The following is a 21,586-nucleotide window of genomic DNA, read 5'->3' as shown; positions in this document are numbered from 1 at the left end:
TGTAGCGCGAAATAAACTTGAATAGGGATGCGTGTACAAATGCAGAGACAAGTAAACAGACAGAATACGCTACTGCGGTAGGCAACGCCTATGTGAGACAAGTGTCTGGTGCAATTGTTACATCGGTTACTGCTGATACAATGACCGATTGTCAAGTTTTAAGTGAGTTTGAACGTGGTGTTGTAGTCGGCGCACGAGCGATGGGAGACAGCCTTCGGAGGTAGCAATGATGTATTGTCCCGAACAACCATTTCACAAGCGTGCCGTTAATATCAGTTATCTGGTAAAACATCAAATCTCTGACATCGCTGTGGCAGGAAAAAGATCCTGCAAGAACGGGACCAATGTCGACCGATGAGAATCGTTCAGCGTCACAGAAGTGCAACCCTTCCGCAAACTGCTGGAAATTTCAACGCTGGGCCTCAACAATTGTCGGCGAGTGAACCATTCAACGAAACATCAACGATATGGGCCTTCGGAGTTGAAAGCTCACTCGTGTACCCTTGATGACTGCATGACACAAACCTTTACGCCTCTCCTAGGCCCGTCAAAGTAGTTCTCTTGATGACTGATTCAAATGGTTCAATTGACGCTGAGCACTATGGGACTTAACTTCTAAGGTCATCAGTCCCCTAGAACGTAGAACTACTTAAACCTAACTAACCTAAGGACGTCACACACATCCATGCGCGAGACAGGATTCGAACCTGCGACGTAGCGGCCGCTCGGTTCGAGACTGTAGCGCCTAGAACCGCTCGGCCACCATGTCCGGCCTTCATGAATGGGAACATGTTTCCTGGTCAATAGTCTCGCTTCGAGCTGTATCGAGCAGACGGACGTGTAAGGGTATGTAGACAACCTCATGAATCCATGGACCCTGGATGTGAGCAGGAGGTCGTTGAAGCTGACGATGACTCTGTAATGGTGTGCGGAATGTGCAATTGGAATGATATGGGACCTCTGATCATCTAGATATGACTCTGATAGGTGACACATATGTAAGCGTCCTGTCTGATCACCTACATCGATTCACATTCATTGTGCATTCCGACGAATTTAGGAAATTCCAGTAAGACAATGCGACACCCCACGCACCCAGAATTGCTGCAGAAGGGCTTAAGGAACACTCTTCAGAGTTGAAACAACTCCGCTGGCCACCAAACTCCCCAAGACATGAACGTTATTGAGCGTATCTTGGGTGCCTTACAACGTGCTGTTCGGAAGAGATCTCCACCGCCCCTTACTCTTACGGAGTTATGGTCAGCCCTGCAGGATTCATAGTGTAAATTCCCTCCAGATATTAGTCGAGTCCATGCCACGTCATGTTAAGACACTTCTGCGTGGTCACTGGGGTCCTACACGGTATTTGCCAGATGTACTAGTTTCTTTGGCTCTTCAGTGTGTAATGGACTGACTTGACGTTTATGACATTATTGTCGAAGGAAATGACAATACTTACTTTTGCAGCAATAAATTTCGTTCTTATTTGATAAGCTACTAAGCTTTATTACATAGAGAAGAACATGGTGGGCAACATACGTCATTAACGGCTAATGACTACTTCTCGCCGACCTTTGTGGCCCAGCGGTTCTAGGCGCTTCAGTCCGGATCCGCGCTGCTGATACGGTCGCAGGTTCGAATCCTGCCTCGGGTATGGATGTGTGTAATGTCCTTAGGTTAGTTAGGTTTAAGTAATTCTAAGTCGAGGGGCTGATGGCAGCAGATGGTTGGTTGGTTGTTTGGGGGAAGAGACCAAACAGCGAGGTTATTGGTCTCATAGGATTAGGGAAGGAAGTCGGCCGTGGCCTTTCAAAGGAACCATCCCGGCATTTGCCTGGAGCGATTTAGGGAAATCAAGGAAAACCTAAATCAGGATGGCCGTGGCCGCAGATGTTAAGTCCCATAGTGCTGAGAGCCATTTGAGCCATTTTTGACTACTTCCGCTCCCTGAAAAGCGTTTTCCAAAAATGAGTGCTCCTCAGTGTTCTGTTGAATGGCTCTGAGCACTATGTGACTCAACACCTATGGTCATCAGTCCCCTAGATCTTAGAACTACTTAAACTTAATTAACCTAAGCACATCACACAACACCCAGTCATCACGAGGCAGAGAAAATCCTTGACCCCGTCGGGAATCGAACCCGGGAACCAGGTGTTCTGTTGAGTTCTGTTCTAAGGAAGTGGCACTGAGAAGCACTCGTGTTTGGCAACTTAGGCAGCTCACAAGGAGACCGAACCTACTATCCATCGGCTTTTTATGGTACATACAAAGCTTGGCCAGAAATGAGAGTGACAGAAATGGGAGCCCCAGACGGCGAAGTATTTAGAAAAATTGGCGCTTTTGGAGCTAGCGGGCGAGGCATGAACCAGTTTCAACGTAGATTCCAGACAGCGGATAGCGTAACGGAAACATTGCAGAAAGGTACTGTGAGGATCCTGGTATCGAGTCCCTAAGTCAAAGTTTTGCTTTACTTTCAATTTTTATGTTACTGACAGTGCAAACAAATGGAGACAATACTCAATATACTGTGTTTGAAACGATGAAATGCTTTGTATGTATAAAAAAGTTCTGCCATTCTGCATAAGGAGGACAAACAAATAAACTGTTATACGAAGATATTTTTCAGGATAAACGATTGTCATCATTTAGTATTCACCTTACACATTAAACGTTTCACATGTAATAAGTCTTGGAGTTTTTTTTCATATCTTCAGGTATTTTTCATATCTTCAGTTTCATCTCTTAATTCTGGAACGTTTTACATATTTTTCTTATGGAAGTGCTATAATTCATCGGCTGCGCTCATTACATCATTTTGAAACTTTTCTATTTGTATATATACCTGTGTGTATATACTAGGCTGATACCTGTGGTAACTTGTTCCAGGTACCGGAGCGGCCGGGGCAGCTTGGTAACGTGATATCCAGACGACCACGCGCAGACAATCATCGGGCCACGAGCGGCCATTCTACACTGATCCAACGGTCCATCTTAGGAAGTAGTTTGACAAACATCCAGTGAGATATCTACGCCGTAACAAGTGTCACACTGCTACAAACGTTAGAATTTTGGTTTTAACCTTTCACTTCTGTTTTCCAAACTGCAGCATCTGTGGGCTATTTATTTTTGGTACAATAGAAGTTACGGTAAATGTAGATATCCCATCGCTGGGTCACAAGCTCCGCCAAGGAAGAAGCATGACGATCGGCAGAGTCGATGAATGAAAAAACTTGCTGAGGCTATCGTGTGTTGCTCTATTACACTGGACGACTCGCATAAGCTGTAACCTTCTCGCAAACACTTGGATAGTCCGTTATTTTCATATTTATCAGTGATGACCGTTCCTGCTTCTGACAGCAACTAGATGATACTCCAAAATGGAATCTTCTCTTCAGTCTGGGGTTCAAACGGAAACGGTACTTCTGTGTCTGATGCTTGTTCTCTGCATTGATGGATCGACGCGAATATGTAGCACCAACGTTAATGTGTTATGGTACAGTTGGTTGACCAGAACGTTGCGATCAAGTGAAGTAGGAGTACTTTCAGAAAGCAAATATCACGGTATTCAACTACCATCGTACAAATCTCATAAGACAGTTATTTCACCGTATATTGACAAGGTTTGTAGTTTTCGTTTAACTAGATTGTAGGGGTTTTCTTGTTACCTCGTTTTGTTTCTCCTCTTGCGATGGATGCGTTTCAGCAATTGAACCTTTGAAGTTAGTTAATTATGTGCACTAAATAAAGGCCAAAGAAGATTATAACATGTCTGAGAAACATAGCCTGCTCTGATTCCTTATCGAAGCTCACTTGGACAGAATTCAAAACTATTTCTCCACTCAAGTAATATTTTCGCTGAACATGTTACGTGTATAATTGTTACATGGTAGCTAGGTAACCTGCTGGGTGTTCATTCAGGAGTAGGTGAGGTGTGACTGTTGAGTGATTACAGAAGCCGACCTAGGATTAGAACAAAAGCACCTGTGGTACAAAACGAGACATTTCTGACGACCTATTGGCCACGAAGAGATTCCCAAAGTGATCAAGAGTGGTCGCCGTGTGGAATTCGACAGATCGTTTCGGTTCGGCTCGCCTGAACATCACCTCTGACTTGAGCACCTGTAGCGGAGGAGGGCCGCAGCTGAAATGGACTCCGTCAGCGGTGCTGCCGAGTCCGGCAACGGCTCGCTGGAGACACAGTGGTGTCCAGAAGAGCCAGAGATCGCGTGGACCGAGGGCCGCAACGTGGCCACGCTGGGCGTGCTCGCCATCATCGACGTCATGGTGGTGGCGGGCAACTGCCTGGTGGTGGCCGCCGTATTCCTGTCGCACAAGCTGCGTTCCGTCACCAACCTCTTCATCGTCTCGCTCGCCGTCGCTGACCTCCTGGTCGGAGTCGCCGTGCTGCCGTTCAGCGCCGCCTGGGAAGTATTCAAGGTACGTGCTGCCGTCTGTTTCTTACTCTTTTGGAATTCAGTCTCATGTTCGTCTCTTCTCGATGACGTTCGTCTATTTACCGATCTGGACACGCTGTTCACTATTTAGTTGTTAAATACACAATAAGACAAAGAAAGACTCTCCCCGAAGGAATTATCAGCATGAGCAGGAAATTGACAGACATGATGTACATGTTCAGTCAAACAATGATTACAGATTCAAAAAAAAAAAAAAAAAAATCAGTTTATTCAAGAGAAAAAGCTTCACAATCTGAGCAAGTCAACAGCGCGTTGGTCCATCTCAGACGCTTTGAAAGCAGTTCGTCGGCTTGGCATTGTTGGGGGTACCCTCCTGAGGGTTATCGTGCCAGTCTGTCCAATTAGCGCGTTACATTGTCAATATCCCGAGCTTGTTGGGAGGCTCTGCCAACAATGCTCCCAATGTTCTTAATTGGAGACAAATCTGGTGACCTTGCCGGCCGAGGTAGTGTTTGGCAAGCACAAAGACAAGCAGTACAAACGCTCGCCCCGTGTGGTTGGGTATCTTGTTGCTCAAACGTAAGCCCAGGATGGCTTGCCTTGAAGGGCTGCGAAACAGAACGTAGAATATCGTCGACGTACCGCTATGCTCTTTGGTTCCCACGGATGACAACCAAAGGGGTCTTCCCTGCTCATTGGGACTCAGTTCGAAGCGGGACTGACGACTGAAGACAATTCTACTCCAGTCAGTCAGGTTCCTGGCTGATGTGACCAACGAATAAGTGTCTCGCGACTCCCCGGACATTGGTGGGATACCAATATTACTGCCCTCAGACATACAGCCCGATAGCCAAGACTCGTGATCTGTGGCACCATTTCATTTCACAGCACATCCGCTTATGTTGTTATCTGCGGTGCCCTCACAGAACAGCGGTATGTCGACGATATTCTGCACCCCGTTTTGTAGCTCCTCAAGACAAACTATCCTCAGCTCACATTTCAGCAAGATAATGCCCGCCACATACAGTGAGTCTTTCTACTGCTTGTCTTCGAGCTTGTCAAACCCCACCTTGGCCAACAGGTTCACCAAATCTCTTCCCAATTAAGAACATTTGGAGAATTATGGGCAGGGCCCTCCAACCAACTCAAGCGTTTGGCGATCTAACGCGCCATCTGGACAGAATTTGTCACGATATCCTGTTAGCAGGACATTCAAACAACTCGATCAATCAATGCCAAGCCGAATAACTGCTTGCATTAGGGCCAGAAGTGGACCAGCGTTTATTGACTTCCTCAATTTGTGAAGCTCTTTCTCTTGAATAAATCTTTAAATTTTTCGGAAACTGCAATGAATTTTTGTCTGTACATGCACTGTAGCCATTTCTTTGTCTCAACATATGTGTCACATCAAGCGAGTACCATCCCTTTCGTGTAATTCCTTCGTGATGCGTCGTATATTTTTAATTGATTTGCTAGTCTTTTCCTCTTAGTGCGTATTTATAAAATACTATTGCCTTTGACGTAATCCATAGTGCAAGATTGTTGATACTGGGTTGTACGAAGTGACTTCAAGAAGTAAGCTACACATGTTATGCCACGATAAGTCCATTACGCAACAAGAGTGGTGTCTTTTCAGTTCGAGCACAGGTTCCGGGTTTCCTGGGCATTCAGTTCTGCTGTGATACGTGTAACAGGTGCGTCACAGTGTCGAAGTGAACAGGTCAGCAACTGGAAACGTAGCCCAAATCCGCTCACGGTACAGTACAGTGTTTGTGGAAGGAGTGTCTAAATTTCACACAGATTTGCGTGACTGCAATGCCGCGTCCAGCTGTAGTAAAATAGTTACCTTGATTTGACGTAAGACGCTCAGATGTTAGTTATGCTGATCATGAGGAAAGCCCACCGTCATCTGACACAGACTTCAATGAACAGGCAATGGCTGAATTGATTCGCAGCAGTCGCAGGCTTTCTGACAATGAGAATGCTCACAGAGCGGCTCTCGAATGGCTCCGTGACCAAGGAGCGGATTTCTGTCGTCGAGGAACAGAACAATCGATAGAATGTTCCGACGGTTATTTACGAACACTACGTTGAAAAAAGTATAATGTATCTACGTCACTTTGACGTGTGGTGCATCATTCCATAATAGTTATCTGGGATAGCCAAAATAATGTTTAACTTACTTTTGAATCTTTCTTATGGAAAAAGTCGGATGATGAGAGTTGAACTGATAACATTCACTGAGAGCTGCGAAGTAAAGTTTCAAACTGAATGTGTGGCAAATTTTGTTTTCTGAAAAAGCAGTCAATGTATGGAAGCCTTTATCCATACACAGATGCCCTTCAGAATGAGGCAGGTTCTAAGTCAAACATCAACTCTCTTCGATGATGTAACGACGTCGTATGATGGCACTAGTATCACAATCAGAATCAGTATGAAAATTTATCTCATCTCTGATACTACATCTGACATGCAGCCAAGCCGTAATTTAACACTGTATTTTTCAAAAATCTTCACGTAATTTCATAAGATTGTATTATCTATTTTAATGAAATTATGTAGTTGGGTGGATTTCAGCTTACACATCGAAACTAAAAGTTAAGATTGTAAGGTTCTCCTGTCTTCGTACATTCTGACTGCACAGAACAGTGTCTACAGAACAGTGCCCTATTTGAAATAAACTCTTATCACATGAAAGTTATTGACCCACGAAAAATTTAATTAAGTGCTATCTGAATGTATTTGAAAAGGATATTCATAAAGAAAAGCCTCACTTAGGGCGGTGATTTGATCAGTGACAATTTAAATTAATTTTAACAATCGAATTGCCAACCAGGTAGTCCATTACCTGACTTACGAAACATGTAGACAAAGGCACCTGAAATGAGCAAATGTAGTTCGGTCTGGCGTTTTAGCATTTTTCCACACAAATCTTGAATTTAAATGTAGAACAATAATAACACAATTATTGGAGCCTGAGATATCGTCGACTACTATGATGATGAGGATCACGCAGAGAAGCTTCTTGCAGATAAGCTGGTAGTAGCTTTGTTGCTGAACGAACAAATGCTGACTGTGAAAGCGTCTCATAGGAATACACATGTTTACTGAACGCAGATGCTCGAGGAAGCTTCAGCTTAATTGCAAAGTACGTAAATATATGACACGTTACGTAGAATCGTTATGTCTCAACAACGAATTTAAAAGTGGCAAGGAAAGCTAAATAAGTTGAGAGAGATTGTATTAAAGATTATTTCAACTCTGGACACAAATCACAGTACAGGCTGGGCCATATAACAGTATTCCGAACGATGGGTGCGGTTGGACGTGAACGTATGCCTATAATCACACCCCGTGACACGCACACAGCGTCTACACCCGTCACGTGATCCACACCGGTTCAGAGCATAGTACGGGATGTGTCAGTATGAGAGGAGCAGTTCAAAGGGGACAATGGTACACATACTGGAGCAGTGGGTGTTCATTGTGGAATGTTCAGTGACAAGAAAGTCGTGGAAACCGTGTAGTCAATTGTTTGCTGAGAAGTATAATGGTGTCATAGTTCCAGAAAAAGAGTGCCATGTAACTCTTAGTCCTAAAATGGCTCAGAAATTACATGTTTTGAACAGGCCAAGAAACAAACCTAAATGTGCCCGCACACCAGAAAATGAGGCTGCAATTGACCAGAAAGATGCTTCAGAATCCTGCCAAATCAACCAGATGCCTGTCGCAAGAGACCGGAATATTACCTCGATCATGGGAACAGGTACGTCACCTCGACCTGCGCATGCATCCGTGCTGAGTGTTTGTTGTTCCTGCACTAAAACCAGCAGATGCTCCTCGGTGCATCCAGTTTTGTGAGTGGCTGTTCACTAAGACAGCAATGAATGGATTGGATTGGACGTGGATCTATTCTTTATCTGATGAGGCCTGGTTTCACATGAGTGGTTATGCCAACTCACAGAATCACAGGTTCTGGCCAGTGAAGAATCTGCAAAAGTCTTCTAAACACCAGTGCATCATAGGAAGCTTGGAGTTTGGTGTGGAGTGTAAGCACGCCTCATTATTGGTCCCATCTGCTTTCATCAGTTCCTGACCTCGGCCCATTACATTGCCATCAATTTGAAACCATTTGTGGCAGCGTTAATGGAGGAAGAAATGACCTACGGTTACTTCCAACGTTATGGAGTAACTGCCCATACAGCCCATTCACGAGTGACAGAGTTGTTAACAGAGGTAAGTTTGGTTGCGGACATAGCTGGCCATGTAGGTCACCTGATCTGTCAGTCTGCGATCCTCAAGAAATGCCGCAGAACAATTCGGATAAGACTGCAGCTGACCAAAACACAGAAGTGTGCCAAGAAATGAGTGGTGGTCACCTTCAGTATCTGCTATGGTCAGGTTAGTACTGTATTTCCTTTTCGCTGCTGTGTTTCTTTACATCCTGTAACTCTGTTCTCCGGGCCCCTTTTATTTGCCAGTCCTGTACGAGTAAGAATACCGTTACTTGTACATAAACCACGTGGCACTCTATGCGACCACATAATAAAGAATATACACATAATTGTTGAAAAATCCTACGAAAATACCAAACGTATTTGAATGAATGAGAATGTGATTTATTCATTTTGCCTACGATTCGAAGGTGTTATTAAGAATCAGATTTATGGCCAACGTGAATGGAGACAAAGCATGTTGAATCCCACCAACTATGCAACTGGTTTGAAACACTAAGATGCGCAGCGTCGGGCTTTACCTCACCGTAACTGGTATCACGCGACTAGAGTACATGGAAGTAATCTCATGGCAAGTTTACCCGTTAGTTTTCTTCACGAAGAACTTGTCAGCACAGAGGAGCACACACAGAGCCATGAATCCAGACCTGAACAGGAACCACCAGCAAGTCTCTATCCCTCGCCCCCCCCCCCTCTCTCTCTCTCTGTCTGGACCTCTCTTTCTTCTCCTGTCTGTCTCTGTCGTAGACCTGTGTCCTGTCTGAATTCTATCCATGCATTACTGCCTTAAGCCTGTGCTGTCCTAACTGTCCGAAACGCTCCTGGCCAAAGATTGTCCTCACTTCAGATATCGATTACTGGGCACAAAGTATGTTGTAATAAGCTCGAGAGTTAGAAGGTGCATAAAAATGTAAATGCTGGAGGTTGTCTTTTCTGATCAAGAATTGTCAAACTTGGTGCCTGGTGGAAGTTCTGAATTCATGTGATTTATGGCAGGGTTCTATCTAGAGCAGACAGGTCCGCCGCTCGCAAGTTTACTATCCATGTGGCTCGACTTTCACTTCTCCATTTCATCAGAGGCAACTTAGTTATCAGGGTTCTCCATGATTTACATTGAGGATACACCCACAGGACCTCCTCCAGCCATGCGGATCCCGCACTGCTCCAGTCATCTCCAAGGTCGCCTAATTTCACAGTACGTGATTTCTTTCTTGTGCAGATTTGTGAAAGGCTCTGCTTGTGTGCCCCCATTTACAACAACTTAGGATGAACTGAGCCGCTGCGTAGAAAACAAATTGAAGTAGCTCCAGAAACACAAGGAGAAGTGTAGTAGGAATTTGAACGTCGTCTAGCTAAGACGTGGGAAACCTTTGCTGCCGCGTGGATCTGTTCCGCATACTTAAGTTGATGGGCCACATATACACCTCTTTGATAAATAATGCAGTGAAAAACTGTAAATTGGCTCTTTCAATTCTTATTTCATTAGATTTTTCATGTAGTACCCCAATAAAATCTTTTCGTTAACCGAGCATCGTAAGTGTTCCTTCAGAACTAATTCCACCGCGTTAACACCACTTCAGATTGAAGATTCAGGTGATACTTTTCACTTCTTCAACAGTATTTTCACCAGTAGTGTTTCCTTTTAACAGCTGTAATGCTAATAATTCTTCTTTTATATCTGCTATATTCACACCACGAACAAAAATTATTAATTTTGCTGTGTCTGACAAATCACTGCTCTCGTCCACGGCGATCGCAAATGCTTCGAAAATAGAAGCACGATTACACAACTTTTTGCAATGTATAAAACGCATATTTGAACCATCAGCTGCTCTTATTTTGAACCCAAATATTAACCGGTTTCACTCTTGGACCATCGTCACGGATAAGGGTTAAAATGGTTTAAGCCACCGCATTACATTAGTCATCACTTAAATAATGTGTAGTGCATGCCATGAACATGAATATACCGTCCTTGACTTTGAGAAGCAAACATACGAATACAAAATATACACATTGCCGTATTGAAGAGAATATTTGTTAATGTTGTCAGCCAACATACTAATTCGCCGAAGAACTGTTCTTCTCGACAAACTTCTTTGTTCTGACTCTTTTTCTCTATTGCCACACAGTACTTCTGCAGTGTCCAAGAGCTACTCATTCACGAACTCGCCTCCAGCAAAAGACTATCAAATTGGCCTTTTTTCTATTCATTTTAAAACTAGCTTCAACCGAATTGTGTCCTCGCTTAGGCAAACATTTTATGTTTCGCTTTCTCTCCCACGAAATTTATCCTCGGGTCGGATGGAAATCAGTCGCGGAGAGGATCCAGCCCGCGAGCCGCCGGTTGCTTACCAGTGGTTTGAATGCTTGTTGCGCATCGTGTAAAGGAAACACTGAACGCTTGTGAACGATAAATGGAAACTATGATCTTAGACGTTATCGTAAGAAGTAGCCCGAGGTTGTATATACATGCATATGAAAGATGTATCCTTCTAAAATTGCTTGGTTCTTTACAAAAAAACTAACTTTGTTTTCCTACGCGCAAGTTAAAATTCATTCCAAGTTTGTATTTCCGTTTATGTAAGAGATAATGTCTTGTGATCTATGAAAGAATCATTCGAATGTTTTTGAACTCACGTTTTTAATGTATTTAGGAACTAGTTCGCACAGACCACGGAAAGTGCTTCCCCAGGATCTTGTTGCTTTCTGTGCTGTTGAATAGGAACTTACATTAAAAAAACTCTTCACTATAGAATGAATCAGTACTTAAATAAAAGTAGACCAATGACTGCTGAAGTATATTCACTGATTCACTGAAATGTAGATGTCTTTCACCATTAGCTGTGTTTCAAGTCCTCGAGATAACTTTTACAATAGTTAATGTACTGAAATAGCTACGTTGTACAAACATTGTTAGAATGAGCGCGCTGAATGTCACAACTACACCTCTCCTTTTACGTTCTACGAATGTTAATGCTGGCGTGGAAAAGATCTAAACAGTTTGTATCACGTACTCGAAAATACACCCCAAATGTTGCAGTAAGAGTTGGTTGTGTAGTTGTGTGAATAGCGTCTACGTGAAATTTAATACAATTGAAGCCAGTTACAGGAAATCCAGAATCCAATGTCATCAGAAATGGAGACACGGAGAATAGGGTTACAGGTGCGGAATACAGACAGGACGCGCAACAACGCCCTGCTCTAGCGGAATAGCTATTTTCGTCGTGACCTCATACGGGAGCGACATTCACACCTGCTGCACGATGCTTTGCATGAAGCTCCTCCCGCCACAAAGCTGAGTACGCTACAGGGATAAAAATAAGTATAAAGAAGAAAAAGAACACAGACTGGTCGAATTATAATCTGACGACAGTTTGCAAGTGAAAATTGTAGAACTGAAGGCAAAGAAAAATGTAGTAAACGACTGTTGGCAGACTTTCTCTCGGTCAAGAATTCTATAATTTAATGGGAACTGAGACATATAGTGTTGATGTTAAGAAGAATTCCGCTAACACTTGGTGAAACTGTTGTCTATTAAAAGACAACCGGTCTCGCGGCCTAAAGCCGCATCATCAGGTGCAGCCTACATGTTAAAAAGCAAAGTACAGTGTCACCACATTTTGTGGATGTTAAATTTAAAGAAGCAATATCTAAAGTATACTCCCAGCATGGAAAGTTCGTCATAAACACCGCTCCTACTGCAAATTTGCTACTCAGTATTGACAGTGTTCACTGCGTACTAAATTTTAACTAGGAGCGATGAGTAACGATGTGAGTGTATTTTAGGCATTCGTTTATTAATTTTAGTGTCCACAAAATGTGGTGTCAGACACTGTATTTTGCATTCTATCTGATGATACGGTTTTAGACCACGAAACATTTTGTGTTTTAATAAATAACAATTTAGCCAGCTTTTAGCAGAATTCTTCATAAAATCATGCCTTTCAACAGCTGCTGAAGACCAGAATATAACATAGTTTGTGGAATAGAGTTGATGATGAATGGCGAAGTAGCTTGGGATTGTGGAATACAAATGCAGCTCTGGTTCGTAAAAATCAGTACAAAATATTCATTAGTTACATCTTTTATGGACTGTATTTTTCGAACTGTGACTCTCAAGTAGAATGAAAAATAATTATTAAAGTCCAGAATGAGATTTTCACTCTGCAGTGGAGTGTGCGCTGATATGAAACTTCCTGGAAGATTAAAACTTTGTGCCCGACCGAGACTCGAAATCGGGACCTTTGCCTTTCGCGGGCAAGTGCTCTACCATCTTTCTTTTTTTTTTATCTCAGTTTGATCGTTTTCGTTCGTTGTATTTGCTCGGTGCGGACGTCGTGAGACATCCGTTTTATGTTCGTTGTCGCTCGATTAACTCATTTTTTTTTTTTATTACAGAGGGCAGCTAACCCTCTGACCAAACACACCATCTGAGTTACCGAAGCACGACACACGCCCGCTACTCACAGCTTTACTTCTGCCAGTATCTCGTCTCCTACCTTCCAAACTTTACAGAAGCTCTTCTGCGAACCTTGCAGACATTTTTAATTATTAAAGTTTTTATTTAATCCTCTATACGTTCCGATGGTTATCCATTATCATCAGGAGGGAGGTATCGTTTACACAGCTACTCTTAGTGGAATGCTTTGGCGATTTCTTCGAGTAGCATGTGAGGTGGCCAGTAGTTGAGGTTGCGACACGCTCTGATAATAATTAAATGAGGTAGCCAAAGAAATTATGGATGTGACGTCATAGTTTAAAAATGGTTCAAATGGCTCTGAGCACTATGGGACTTAACTTCTGAGGTCATCAGTCCCTTAGATCTTAGAACTACTTAAACATAACCAACCTAAGGACATCACACATATCCATGCCCGAAGCAGGATTCGAACCTGCGACCATAGCGGTCCCGCACTTCCAGTCTGTAGCACCTAGAACCGCTCTGGCCACCCCGGACGGCCAAAGTTTGTACAAAACGTAGATACACGCAAGAACGTCACTACTTACGCAGAATTCTGACACTGGAAGTGGCATTCCCTCTCACTTTGCACCAGTCGCACGCTGAGAAGCATGTACAATTTTCAGCGTCAGAATGGTGTTCTTCTTATTTTGTAAGTCCCGCTACATCGTACAACAAAAAGTGTTAAACTACTAAAAAGTTAACAGATGTCTCCTCCTCGATGCCACCCAGAAGAAAATCAGCTCTGTTGCCAGAGATACCAGACACAAACATGGGGCAGTATCGAGCCAGCCATGCCTCGCATCTACGTGGACATGGCAGCTCTACCAGCAGACCCGCCGCCGCGCGGTTCTGCTAGCAGCTCTACACGCCTGGCAGCGGTGGCGGTGGCAGTGGCATGGCGGCCTAGGCTACGGCCCCACGAGAGATTTGAGCTGGAGAAAACGTGGTAAGAATTCCAGCAACTGTGGCGACCGCAGAGCAGAAAAAACTGCCGAGCAGTGGCGATCAACTGGCCAAGTACACGTGCAGGAGAAGCAACGCCGCGAGAACTATAATGAGCACTGTATCATTGCACTTTATTAGTTGACATAGTCGAAGTCGTCGTCGTCGCATTGAAAGACGGCAGAGGAAATGGTGGATCCACCCTGTACTAAGTGGCAGGTGCACATTAGGAACTAGACGAATATCCACATGAATTTTTAGACTGTTGTCGAATGGCAGTTAATCAGTTCTAGAAACTGTCTCAGTCGCGGAAGGTGACATTTCTAAAAAACAAAAACCGTCGTGGAGTACTGTGCTGGCGGGTGTATTGTCTTTTCTGAGTAAATTCACTTGAAAATCAAGTTTGTCTGTTTGTATTTCTTGGCCATTGGAATCTCGGACGGCAAAAACATTTCATCAGGATCTGCATTCTGGGAAGGTCGTCCTAAATTCCATTGACGGAATAAAAGGCTGGAACACCAATTAGGAGCTGAGCAACTTAAACGAAAGATGTCTATTCAAGCTTCGCGCCAGTCGCTCGGGAGTTGTGCTAGTAGAACCGTTATAAGGATGCAACTAAGATTACCTTTAAATACACACTGTAACTCTCGTGAGCGTTAGTTACCTTACAATCTGAACTTGATGAGTTGATGCTAATCATGAATGTCTTAAAACGACGAAGAAGCAATTATCAACACCTCACCGAATTTGAACGAGGTCACGTAATCCAGCTACGAGAAGCCGGATGTTCCTTCTGCTATACTGCAGAAACACTTGCCAGTAATGGGGCCACTGTACATGTTTACTGGCAGCGGTTGTCACGAGATTGTACGGTAGAAAGGAGACCAGGCTCCGGACGACAATCCAGCACTACTGAGAGGGAAGACCATCGTGTTCAGCGTATGGCCCTGACACATCGTACTGCATCTGCAGCAGCAATTTCAAGAACAGTTGGGACCACAGTGACACAACGAGTTATCGCAAATCGATTACCTTATGGACAGCTCTGATCCAGACGCCTTGTACCGTCCGTTCCACTGGCCCCAAACCACTTCGATTTCTGACTTTCAGTGGTGTCAAGCGAAATCTCATTCGACGGCAGGGTGGGGGTCTGTTGTGTTTTCTGATGAAAGCTGGTTCTACTTCGGTGCCAATGATGGCTGTGTGTTGGTTGGAAGGAGGCCAGTTGATGGCCTGGAACCAACCTGACTGCATGCTATACACACTGACCTGTAGGTGAGGATACGGTCTGGAGGGCGAATTCGTATGACAGCAGGAGCTGCGTGCAACTTTGTACGTCAAGCTGGTGATTCGACCTGTTATGATGCCATTCATGAACAGCAATCCAGGGGTGTATTCCAACAGGATAACGGTGCTCCACATACAGCTGTTGTAACCATATATGCTCTATAAAGCCTTTGCCTTCTCGATCACCAGATATGTCTCCAATAGAGCGCATCAGACGAAAACTCCAGCGTCATCCATAAAGAGCGTTAACCGTCCTTGCATCGAGCGACCAAGTGCCACAATATGGAACTCCATTCCACAAACTGACATCTGGCGCCTGTACAACACAATGCACACACGATTGCATGCCTGCATTCAACATTCTGACAATTACATCGGTACCAGCATTTCACATTTGTTGTGGCTTATCTTGCGCTTACTTTAACTTGTGATCTTGCAGTGTTAATCATTTCAATATGTTACTTAGACAAATGTATTCTCGAAATTTTATTTTATTCTTACTTTTGGTGTTGCGATTTTTTCCGTCGGTGTATTTTTAATTGTACTGAGAATTTGCTGTTCTGATGATCCTGGAGCAGATTTCCTTTTTCTTGTCTGAGCCTTTGAAGCAGGCGCTGCCAATAGTGCAGCTGCTTCCTGTTGTAATTCTGTATTCTTTTCTGTTCTGCGATAATTGATACTAATAGAACAGACAATATAAAACTTTAATATGTCTCAGAAACACAATATTTTTATTGGAAATAAGGCCGCAGGAAGGACGTTTCTTTCATATACAGGTAACGCTTCTCATTCTTCGCTGCATCTCTACTTCTGCCTACCTGCAATTTCAACGTTCTCAGATAACTGTCCATTACGGTTTTCGAACTCCCCTGTATTTCCTTACATAAGATAAAATTTATGTACGTTATTCTCCCGACCATAATTATGAAATAATTTCCAGGTATCTACTATAAGGAAACTCATTCTGTTGACTTAGAGTTTCTTACTGCTTCTTCTTTGAATGCAAGAACTATTTGTGATACGAGCGTGGCTACATGGCATACGCTCAGCAAATATGTCATGAAACAACGAACAGCTGAACACTGGATGGACATTAATCCGAAGTTCTAGTCGGGAGCGGGGGACACTACGTAAAAACTGCTGGAGTGGCCACTCAGGCGGCTGTAATTCCAGCAGAAAAAGAGGACGAGCCGAGGTGCATTTTGCTGCGTGCGACCTTGGAAATACTCTGCGCCTGCGCAACGGCCGCGTGGATTCCAGCGCTGTGTAGCGACGCTCACTTGTTAGATGATGCAGTTCTCTTTCTGCCCCTTCTTTTTCCAGCTCAGATGGCGCTCGAGAAAGCACACAAGTGGCCATAGTGTCATGGCTGCTCCCGTACCTGCACGCCAGCGACCTGAAAAGCGCTATCTGCTGCTCACTCACGTGTAGTTTTGTTCGCCCACCAGAGTGCTCTGGATGTTTGACACGGATTTTTTTATCTCTGAGGTTCAAGTGACATCAGAAATTTTGAACACTCCACCTTATAACTATTCAAAATGTGAACTGAAAAAAAACGTGATCTAAACCATGAGCACCATAATTAAACCCCAGAACAAAGAACAAACCCTTGCTCGCTACAATCACCATTCAAACTGCTTGTAATGAGGCAATTTCTGGACACAGACCGACTGGAGAACATAGAAATCATGGATCCTCAAGTTCCTTACAGAAAGCACATTACTATCCGCGATATGCAAGCTTTCCTCGAGACTTAGATCCAGTACAGGATATAAGGGGCGGTCAAAAAGTTTCGATTTGTAGGCCGTACGCTGCAGAATCGTTAGGCCAGTCAGTCAACATAAATGTGAATACTGAGGCATCAAAAAATGATTCCAATGGCTCTGACCACCATGGGCCTTAACATCTGAGGTCATCAGTCTCCTAGAACTTAGAACTACTTAAACCTAAATAACCTAAGGACATGACACACATCGATGCCCGAGACAGGATTCGTACCTACGACCGTAGCAGCAGCGAGGTTCCGGCCTGAAGCGCCTAGAACACTCGGTCGCCGCGGCCGACTATTGAGGCATCCGTTCCACCGACGAACCAGATAGAAGATACCCGTTTGGTAAAACACTGCATCCTGTCACCAGGTCTCAACGTTACTGAGCCTTTGTGGACGACTTTCGAGAGTAGGGTGTTCGATTCTTACCCACCTCCATCATCATTACCTGAACTGGCCACTGTTGTAGGACGAGTGGTATAAGACTCTTCTGAATAGCATACAAGGCCTGTGTTTATCCATTTCGGGACAACTGGACGATGTTCTGAATGCCAATCGTTTTGTTTTCTGTTTATGGTATTCCATATTTTTGTCCGTCCCTGAACAGCCCTTGGGTAAAGTGAGAGGTTACTATTAATATTGCCTGCAGTGTCATTAATAAACCACAGTAACAGCAAAGGTCACATTACACTTCACAGGGGTACGACCGAAATTGTTCCGTCTATCGATGACTGTCCATCCAAAATACCATTATGCGATTCACCAAAAACTCATTAATTCCATTACGAATTTCGCTTGATACGCCTAAGATAGTACTTTTTATAATAAGCGTAGGTTTTGTATTGAGTTAAATGATTTTTGGGAATAGAGAAATGCAGCACTACATGACAGCCTTGATCCTTGGCATTCTGGGTCTCTTTCGAGGTAAGGGCGAGTACAGTTAGACATCTTCAGCGTTTTCGGAATCAATGCTGGTTGCCATGAAGATGTCACCTGTTCGAGATACCTCAAGAACTTTAACTTCAGAATGTGTTTCAGGATTCTACGAAATTTCGCAGCTCGTGGTCGTGCGGTAGAGTTCTCGCTTCCCGCGCCCGGGTTCCCGGGTTCGATCCTCGGCGGGGTCAGGGATTTTCTGTGCCCCGTGATAACTGGGTGTGGTGTGATGTCCTTAGGTTGGTTAGGTTTAAGTAGTTCTAAGTTACAGGGGACTGATGACCATAGATGTAAAGTCCCATAGTGCTCAGAGCCATTTGAACCAACCATTCTTCGACAAATGGATATCAAGGATACTGAACAGCAGTTTCGTGCATCACTTCTTTTACCCTTCTTGTAAATAGGTGTACCCTGTGCTTTCTTCCAACTACTGCCCACGATTTTCTGTGCGAGGGATCCACGGTAGATTATGATTATAAGAATAAGTGAGGAGTAGACTCATAGGGATCCCATCGGGACCAGGAGCTGTTCAGTTTTGGCGATTTCAGGTGTTTCACAACACCACTGACACTAATATCTACACCACTCGTCTTCGCAGCGGTGAGATATTAGAATTGGGGCAAAACCCCAGGACTTTCATTTCTAAAGGAATATTTGAAAGTGTTTTGGTATCCTCAATTACAGCCCCTTTTTTCGGCCATGGAGACTGGGAAGAGAATAAGAGGAAGCTGACACCAGTTGTACTGTTTGTGACTTTCCCAACGTAATTACTTTTGAGTGGTTCATGGGCATTGCATCTGACAGTGTCGTGAAAACTGCAGTCTATTTCAGCGAGACAGTTGCTCGCCGTCTTCAGTTGCTTGCTGACGTACTGTTATTGTGGCTGGCCAGTATGTGCGCTGACTCGCTTGAAAACCGCAGGCGCCAAGGAATGGGGCTAAGCGTCATCACAGACTAGAGCCGGCCACAGCGTATCGGACTTCGTGCGTGCAGAGTGTGCGAACTCATGCCCGACATGTCACTCGGCTTTGCTCGCTCTTTGTCGAAAGTATCCGGAACAGCACGACATTCCATTTAGCACAGCATTTTTCGATGGGCACAACTCTCTGCGTTCGGTAGAATCCTGCTGTCAGCGCTGTTTAACGTGCACTATTTATTCGTGTTATGAAGGACATTCATAGGTCCAGTGGCTGTATGCGCAAAAAGAAACAGAGTAGCGATCTAATGCCTCAATCATTTAAAATGAATGGGAATGACTGAAGAGAGGGATGAGAATTCGCAGTTCGGATAAGTGACAGGTACTGCATATTTACTAAGGAATGACAATACAGCAGCAGGAAAAAACAATTCTGTTCTGTACATAAAATGCACTGTGTGCTAAATTTGTAGCATTGGAGCGCGTGAAGAAATTAGTGGTACTAATAGTAAAATATCTGAAGTCGCACAGATTACCGGCATTCCACTGTAAGTTGCAACAGTTTTCGATGCATTACAGTGAAGAGTATAAAGACCTTATGTACCACTGCGAAGTATCTTGGTTAAATGAAGCAGCATGCCTGGAACGATTTTTCGATTTGAAACTCGCTATTGACGAATTTATGATGAAAAAAGGAGTGCAGGAACGAAAATTAGAACATCCAGAATGGATTGCAGTCTTTACATTTTAAGTGGAATCGGCTGCAAACTGCCCGCAGTAAGACATTGCACGATTGTTTCACTCTCATTTTAGGAGGATGAATTTAAAAAGAAAATAGCATTCTGACAAAGACAATTCAGTTCCCTAAGCTCACTGGTTAACAAAAATGCGAGGTCTGAAGAATTCACTGTAACCTTGAAAAAATTCAAGAGCAGTTTTAGGGCACTGTCAAATTTACATCTGTTTCCGAGGTGTTGTTGAGAACCTTTACCGTTTCACCTGAAGGCGCTCCTGTCCCCTGTGCATGTGCAGATGTAACTGACTAACCTTCATGGTACTTACAGATTTCATGACAAACTTTTTAAGTTAAAACTTCCGAGGCGACTACTATGCTTTCCTCACGTAGATTTTCCGAGTGTTCAAAATGGTTCAAATAGCTCTGAGCACTATGGGACTTAGCTTCTGAGGTCATCAGTCCCCTAGAACTTAGAACTACTTGAACCTAACTAACGTAAGGACATCACCTACATCCGTGCCCGAGGCAGGATTCGAACCTGCGACCGTAGCGGTCGCGCGGCTCCAAACTGCAGCGCCTAGAAACGCTCGAGCACTCCGGCCGGCCCTTTTCCGAGTGTCCGTAATGAGGTAGCATAAGTGCTACAACATTTCGATTGACATATTTGTGTGAAAGCCCTGTTCATATTATGAAACTAAATAAGGCACGATTACGTCGAAACTTCAGTGCGAAACTCTGTGAAATTGTCTGCGTCTGTCTGTATGCCGACAGTATGTAACAGATAAAAATTATATGTCGTATGCATTGTGACAAAAATAATTAAATAATACTGAAAATTAGTTTTGTTTATGACTCAAGTTGTTGGTAAATGTGAAATACGGAATCAAGTAGTTTGCAGGGCGACTACGCTGCCATTTAAAAGCGACATGTTCGCAGTTTTCACACTCTTCCTCCGACACGAACTCAGACAGTATGGCGTGGCTGTGGCTGAGCGCTTCAAAACTAGTGGCCGAGCGTGACTCGTGAGCTGAAATCTTGGTCGCCCCTGTCGCAGGCGAATTATAGAAGATATCAACACCCAGAGAAATAGGTCACGGTCTACATATGTGCGACGCGAGAAAAGCTAGATCGCAAGTCGCGGACCTAGCGCGCATAAGTAAAGTGTGTAGGTTCCCAGCTTAAGTGCCTTGACTTTCGAAGCCTCTCTGTGGTAACTCACTGGATTGGTTCGTCTATGGCCGATGAGGCCTTAGTATTATCAGTGATGTTTTCTTTTTTTCACCCAAAGCTGAAATCACATTTCTCTCTTAATAAGATCATAAATTATACTACTTCGGCTGCTTCTTTAGTGATGGAGACCCAGGTAGATGCAATGTCAAAGATAGATGTGATGAACATAAACATCATTACACGTTACGTCTGCTGGCAAAATCTGCTTTTGGTGAACACAACATAACACGAACTACAGAGAGACAAAGATCGTGCCGTCCATCTCCATATAACGCATCATCAAAGAATCAGTCGATATACGTATAACTATGTACCTGATGAGCAGAGATGTAAATATTTCGACTTAGTAAAGAATGGGAACCAGCACTGGCGATGCTAAGGCGTAGTATGCCAGTGACGCAGGAACCCAACGACACAGCATAGACGGGGGATCGAAGTAGGCCTCATTGCAGCCCCCAGCGTCCACCTCTGGTTTCAGCTCTTGAGGAAGAATGAGCTGCCACTCTTCCACAGACCTGCCGCAAATCACTGAAAGTGTCTCCAGTACAGTTAAAGAGTGAACAAACGCTATGTTAATGTCCATTAATGGGTGCGCGGACGCTTTTCATCAGATGGTGTATTTCTATTGATACGACTTTTTGCTGTACTTAAAGTAA

General features: G+C 43.9%; 1 protein-coding gene across 1 annotated transcript in view; it reads left to right on the top strand.

Annotated features, from left to right (window-relative positions):
- The window catches only part of LOC126355491 (octopamine receptor Oamb-like), an 879,391-nt gene that overhangs the window by 57,760 nt on the left and 800,045 nt on the right, over positions 1 to 21,586 (top strand). The window contains exon 2 of the mRNA XM_050005808.1: positions 2,887 to 4,437. Coding sequence (XP_049861765.1) covers positions 4,147 to 4,437 — 291 coding nt within the window. The 5' untranslated portion in view covers positions 2,887 to 4,146. The remainder of the gene's footprint in view (positions 1 to 2,886; positions 4,438 to 21,586) is intronic.

The sequence above is a fragment of the Schistocerca gregaria genome, chromosome 3 (genome assembly GCF_023897955.1).
Source record: "Schistocerca gregaria isolate iqSchGreg1 chromosome 3, iqSchGreg1.2, whole genome shotgun sequence".
NCBI lineage: Eukaryota > Metazoa > Arthropoda > Insecta > Orthoptera > Acrididae > Schistocerca > Schistocerca gregaria.
Note: the sequence above shows the minus strand (reverse complement) of the source record. Positions and strands in the feature narration are given on the sequence as shown.